Source organism: Nematolebias whitei, chromosome 12, assembly GCF_014905685.2.
Source record: "Nematolebias whitei isolate Nwh7 chromosome 12, NemWhi1, whole genome shotgun sequence".
In the NCBI taxonomy this organism is placed as follows: Eukaryota; Metazoa; Chordata; class Actinopteri; order Cyprinodontiformes; family Rivulidae; genus Nematolebias; species Nematolebias whitei.
Window position 1 is genome coordinate 33,744,639 of NC_056509.1, and position 6,226 is coordinate 33,750,864.

The following is a 6,226-nucleotide window of genomic DNA, read 5'->3' on the forward strand; positions in this document are numbered from 1 at the left end:
ATGTGATGTGGGTGCAACTGAAGAGGGAATATATGCTGGGGACTCTCAACGGAACACAATCACATCACATACCTGGATCACCAAGGTAAAACTTCACCAACAAAATATTATTTATTTAGGCATTTGTTTTTAGGCTTTAGAATATTTTTGAGGGAAGATCTTATTTTTCCAGCTTCTGGTGGTGGATATCAATCATCTCTCTTGTTAAAAGTTCATAATGACACTGCCATCTCCACTGATGCAGTGTCTTATTGCTTTGGTGTTGCTGTACCTTACAGCTGCTTTTGATGGTGGACCATGCTGTCCCTTTGTCTCATCTTAACCACTATGTTTGTGTATTTAAGTGGTTCACCTCCTACTTGACCAACAGATCTTTTTCTGTCATGATTGGGAATGCTACTCTTTCTTGTGGTGGGCTGCAAGGCTATATTCTTGGTCCTGTCTCTCTTTATATGCTGACACTTGGTTCAATTATAAACAAACGCCACTTTTCTTTTCACTGCTATGTGGAGGACTTAAGAGGTTTATTTGCCATTGATGCCTAAAGGTAGTAACATTAAAACTACTCTTCTTAATTGCATTGCCAACATTAAACAGCGGCTTAACCGAAATTTTCTGTTTTTTAAACAAAGGAAAAAAACGGAGTGCATCTTTTTTGGTGATGATGCTCCCTGTAACTGTGGTATTCTGACAGTCAAGTTTAGACCCATACTAAAAATCTGAGGCTGACTTTTGACAAGGATTTTGAAGTTTGATAAAACAAATAGCATCTGTAGTCAAGGCCAGCTGTTTTCAGTTACGACTTTTAGCCATGGCTAAGCCTTTTTGTTTTTCCTTTAATCAGACCTGGTAATGGCCATTCATGCTTTTATCAGCTCTTCCAATCCTCCATTAGCTGTCTTCAAACTTGTCCAAAATGCAGTAGCCACAACTTTTAACCAATACCACCAGAAGTGGGCATATCACCCCTGTTTTATTCTCTCTCCATTGGCTTCCTGGCTGTTTTTAAATTAAATTTTAAGCTCTTTTGTTTACCTTTATTGCTCTTAATGGTCTTGCTACACCTTATTTAACTAATCTCTCTTTCTGACTATTTCTGTGAGTCAGAGAGGATGTTAAAGTCAACTGATACATCTTTATAGAGCTGGCCAGTATACCAGTTCGTACGACAAGATTTTTGCCATGATGTGAATTTTCTGAATATCTGCATGCCGTTTTAAATAGCCTGAACAACATTTGGAATGTTGCGCCCGCCAATAAACTGTTTTACTTTTTTTCTTGCTGCACCTCTGAATGCACATGCAGGAAATAGAGCAGAACAAGACAAGCTAGTATTGTTGTTGGCGGTGTTGAGTATGGTAGATGGACACAGAAAGTATGGAAAGAGAAGCTGTGGCAGACGTAAAAGTTGAGGGTGATGCCCAAGAAGATCTTACGCCTAAAATGAGGGCGGTTTCTGTTGTGTAGAAGTACTTTGGCTTTAAAAGCTCTGGTGTTAATCAAACGATGGTATTCTGCAAACTGTAAGTTAAAGTTGTCATTGCAGGTGGTAACACGAGCAATTTACTCCACCACATCAGCCGCAAATACGTCTTAAAATATCAAGACTTTAAAATTGGCACCCTCCACATCCAAAACTGGAACAGCTTCAGGACACTCAAGACCTACATCCCTTGCAGAAGTGTACACCTCTATGACAAAACAAGCAAGTGGTGGGTTGAAGTAACAAATGCTATCACTTTCCATATAGCTAAAGACACAGTCCTGTTATGCACAGTGGAAAAAGAAAGTTTCAGAGCTATGGTCAAAATGCTGCATAGCTGCTATGTAATGCCAAGTAACAAATATTTTGGCCAAATAACTATCCCTGTGTTGTACCAAGAGCACAGAGGAAAGGTACAATCAGAGGTGGCTACAGTCCCACACTATGCAATGACAGCAGATATGTGGTCAAGCTGCACTATGGAGCCGTATCTGAGCCTGACAGTTGATTTCATTAGCAAAGACTGGCTTTTAAAAAGCCATTGCCTCCAGACGAGCTACTTCCCAAATTACCACACTGGGGAATTGCTTGCTGCAGGTTTGCAGGAAGCACTGGACTCCTGGGGATGGGAAGAGCACAAGCTAGTGGCCATCACCACAGACAGTGGGGTCAACATCAAGAAAACTGTCCACATCAACAATTGGACAAGACTTCACATAGCCGTAGGAATGCAACAGTTACTGAAATAGTAAACTTTTACTTAAAAAATTGAAGTAAAATACATAGCTTAAGAACTATATAGTGAATCATATTATCAGCCACCATTTCCATTAATGCATTACATGATGTGAAATGTGATTTTCCTTTAGTGTCCTTTGAGGATATTATTTGTAGAGGAGTTGATGAATGAGAACACTTTGGAAATATCTCTCAATTAATCTATTACAATTAACATTCGGATTACAGAACTAAACCAGGTGTTATGGTATGGGATGTACACTGAATCTCATATACTTTATGACTGGTACAATGTACAAATACCTCTCACTTGCAGAGGACATGTACTGTACTTCTCAGTTGCAATGTATTCTCATATTTTTAGCTCTTATTTATTATTTTTACTTTTTTCTTGTATAACCTGAGAGAGTACGTTTTATACTTGTTAATCCTGCTGTCCTTCCTGCAGCAACACTGTAAATTTCCCTATTGAGGGACCAATGAAGGAGAATCTTATCTTAGACTGAAACTAATAGAATTGTTTTGTTATTTTTACAGAGACGGGTGTGAAATATGACCGGACACATTGTGCAGTTGGGTCCTGCAAAAAGTTGTTTCTGCCTTCTCTTACTTATGGGGGGAAAAAAAGAGAGACCAGGTCATTGCACAAGATGAACTTAGACTGTCAAAGCACGTGCTGACAACTGAGACACCCACCAGGTGGGGATCACATCAAAAAATGACTGAACAAGTACTTGAGCTGGAGAGAGCCATTAGTCAGTTTCTCAAATCTGAGAAGAAAAAAAAAATCAAGGCACTTGATCCAAGATGTGAATGTGCTGAAGTCTGTCAACAAGGTGCTAAGCCCCCTCCAGAACTTCACAGATGCCCTGTCAGGAGAACACTACATACACTGTGTCTTTTACGTCAAGCCTTTACTCAACCTCTTCAATACAAGCATTCTTGCTGAGGAAGAGAGATACCCAGCTGACCAAGGATTCGGAGATACATTATAACCTATCGTGGAAGACCTCATCAACATCACATCCCTTGCTGACCCACAATTTAGGACGACATACGTCAAGAATGAAAAGGTAAAGCACATTATCTCCAGAGCAGTTGAAGAAAAAAAGGCATTAAAAGGATCAACATGAAGCAACCGCCAGCCTGTCAACTGGTGCAGCAGCAGAGCCTGTTCGTCCTTCCAGGTGGGAGAAAAAAGAGAAAAAATAAAGTTTGGCCAACTTTTTCAAGAAGCAGAGCACTTGCTCAAGCAGTGTTAGGCTGCCAGATGAGGAGAGCATTAAAATGGAGTTGAGAATATGCCTGCATACTACAGAGGTGAACAGTGACGCAGATCCTCTGAAGTGGTGGAAATGTCACCAAATAAATTTCACCCAAGTTGCCAAGTTATCTAAATGATATCCATGTCTCCCTGCTACCAGTTCTCCACTGGTGAAAGCTTTCAGGACTGGGAGGAACATTGCCACAAGCCACAGGGCAGCCCTCAAACCAAATGCTGTGGACGACGTTTTTTCTTGCCCTGAATTTGTAATTGTTCAAACTGTATGACTACAGTTTTGAAAATACTGCAGCCAAGTTGCACTTTAATTGTTTCTATACATGAATACTGGAAGTTGCACACTCACTGTTTAGTTGTTGTTATTTATTGTTTAAATTATTGTTATTTAATACTAGATGTTGCACACTTACGATTTATGTTTATTTTTTTTATTCTAACATGTTAAGTCAGTTCCTCTGGATGGATTCTTCTTTGGTGAAATGTTTCGTCTTTTATACAACAATCAAAAGGTGATTTTATATTTTTTTAAAGATTAAATGTTTCAGCAAAGAAGACTCCGTCCAGAGGACCTGACTTAACCTTGTTAGATTCATCTACCGTACCTGGATTATTGAGCATTCATCAGGGCATTTACTGTTTATTATTTTAATTTCAAGATGTTTATTTTGTGAATACTGTAATACTGAAAGCCAATATGTGAATACTAGAAGTTGCACAGTCATTGTTTGTTATTGCTGTTATTGTTTAAATGTCTAATTTCATTAAAAGGTAAAAATGTTTACTTTGTCCAAGAGTCATTCAGTGCAATACAACAAAACACCTCTGGATACTTCACTAAGTAAGAATGTAGTTGGTTTACAAATATTAAGATTAAGACCTTTTCATTTCTTTTTAAGATCAGTTTTAAAATCCGAGCTTTTAAGTTTTTTTTTTTTAAATGTTCTATAGAAGGTTTTATATTGTCACTGCAACAGTCATGCCATGTGATTTCTTCATTAGTGACACTGCCTTGAAAACGGTATCACTTCTAGAAAGCCTGTAATAATGTTTGCGTGGACATGACAGTGTAGTAGGCAATGCCAAGCCACTTTACTGCAGTCATTTCCCCTCTCAATCAGTAGAGAATGTGGTTAATACACGGGTATGTGTGATGTAAAATTTTGATCATACTGCCCATCAGGCTGTGGTAGCTAGGTGGTCAGTGCCACAGTCTTGTAATCCTGAGGTTATGGGTGCGAGTCCAGGTTGGGTCAGGAAGGGCATCTGGTGTAAAACAATTGCCAAATCTTTCTTCTTCTTTTTCTGTGCTGAAACGTTTCAACTTCCATCCAGAAGGCTTCATCAGTCAAGGAATCACACAACACAAAACTGATCCTTCGCCCAAAAGCTTACTCCAAAGTGGAACTCCAAAAGAAACTGTCCAGATGACCGGACTGAAAATTGTTGGATTGTCTACCTGGATTATTGAGTATGGACTTTGTTGGCACTGACCTGGACCTTTTAAAATCTAATTTGACAACCGTTTTTTATTCAGACAGACTTTCAATACCTAGTGATATTTTGGTTTGTTCCTAATGTGTTTGTGCTGTGAAGCACTTTGATCATCTTGTGGTTGTTGTAAAAGGCTCTATAAATAAATGTGGACTGATTGCTCTCTGGCTGTGATGGAGCAGGTGGAAACGTAGCTGGGTGTAACTCACCTGTCATGCTGGATTTTAGCCAAGGTGGCGCCGCTCCTCCAGCTTCAGAGGGACGGGGAGTCGGGAAGCACCTCCGCTCTGAGCCGGTTCTCCACCGGGGCTTCGGGAGTCAGGAAAGCCGCCGGCTCGTCTGCGGCCTGCTAAAGTTCGTACGCTACAATCAGCTCAGGCACGAACAAACGCAGCTGACATCTACATATGATTGAACTAGTCAGCATTAAACATTTATTGACAATCAAAACTAAAATGTGAGTGCTATGGCTGAGACAGAAATGTAAAAGTATGATAGTAGCCTCATATCAATAAAAATTAGCTTAGGATAGCTTCTTGTCACCGTAAACATTATGAGTTTGGCTTGAAGAGGCGTACAAATTAACATATAGTTAACGAAGAAATGCAACACGAACATTAATATCACAAATACAAAAGATAAAAGTAACGTAAACACCTGTTCATTATGGGTAAGGTATGCTAACGTAGCATAGCTAACCACCTAGCTTCCGCATCCGAACGTTCATGGACATCAACAGCCATTTCTTACCATTAAGCGTAAAATAATCAGAATCCTTTAAGTGTTGAGCACACGACAGGTGAAGGTGAACCACTTTATCTAAAGCTGAGGTGTCTCGAAGCACATTTCATTGGCTTCAGCTGTCGTTTTCCTCTCTTAGCCCCCCCAACAGTTAGAAGCTAGCTTGAAGTGGGACAACCAGCCCACCACAGAGACACCACCTTAATGTCCTCATTAATGTCCTCATTAATGTCCTCAGCCTAACTGTCCACAGATCTGTCCTCCTCATTAATTAGAACAAGTTTGGAAAGAAAATGTAACGTGAATATAGCTGGAGAGTTCTATTTTGCCAAATCATTATACTACATTGAATGAGAATGGGAATATTATTCTGAAAATCTGGCGGCCTAATTTATCTAAAGTGATGTGAATGTTTTAATATACTAATACCTTTTCCAGGAAGTATGACAACATTTCCTAAAATGCATCAAATAATAAAACTTTGTTCATTG

The 6,226-nt window shown here is 39.4% G+C and overlaps 1 protein-coding gene across 1 annotated transcript in view; it reads right to left on the reverse strand.

Moving 5' to 3' along the window:
• LOC119418201 (protein EFR3 homolog B) overlaps positions 1 to 5,222 on the reverse strand; it is a 42,357-nt gene extending 37,135 nt beyond the window's left edge. The window contains exon 1 of the mRNA XM_037685457.1: positions 5,204 to 5,222. Within this exon, the coding sequence (XP_037541385.1) occupies positions 5,204 to 5,210 (7 nt within the window). The 5' untranslated portion in view covers positions 5,211 to 5,222. The remainder of the gene's footprint in view (positions 1 to 5,203) is intronic.
• Between the last annotated feature and the right edge of the window lie 1,004 nt (positions 5,223 to 6,226).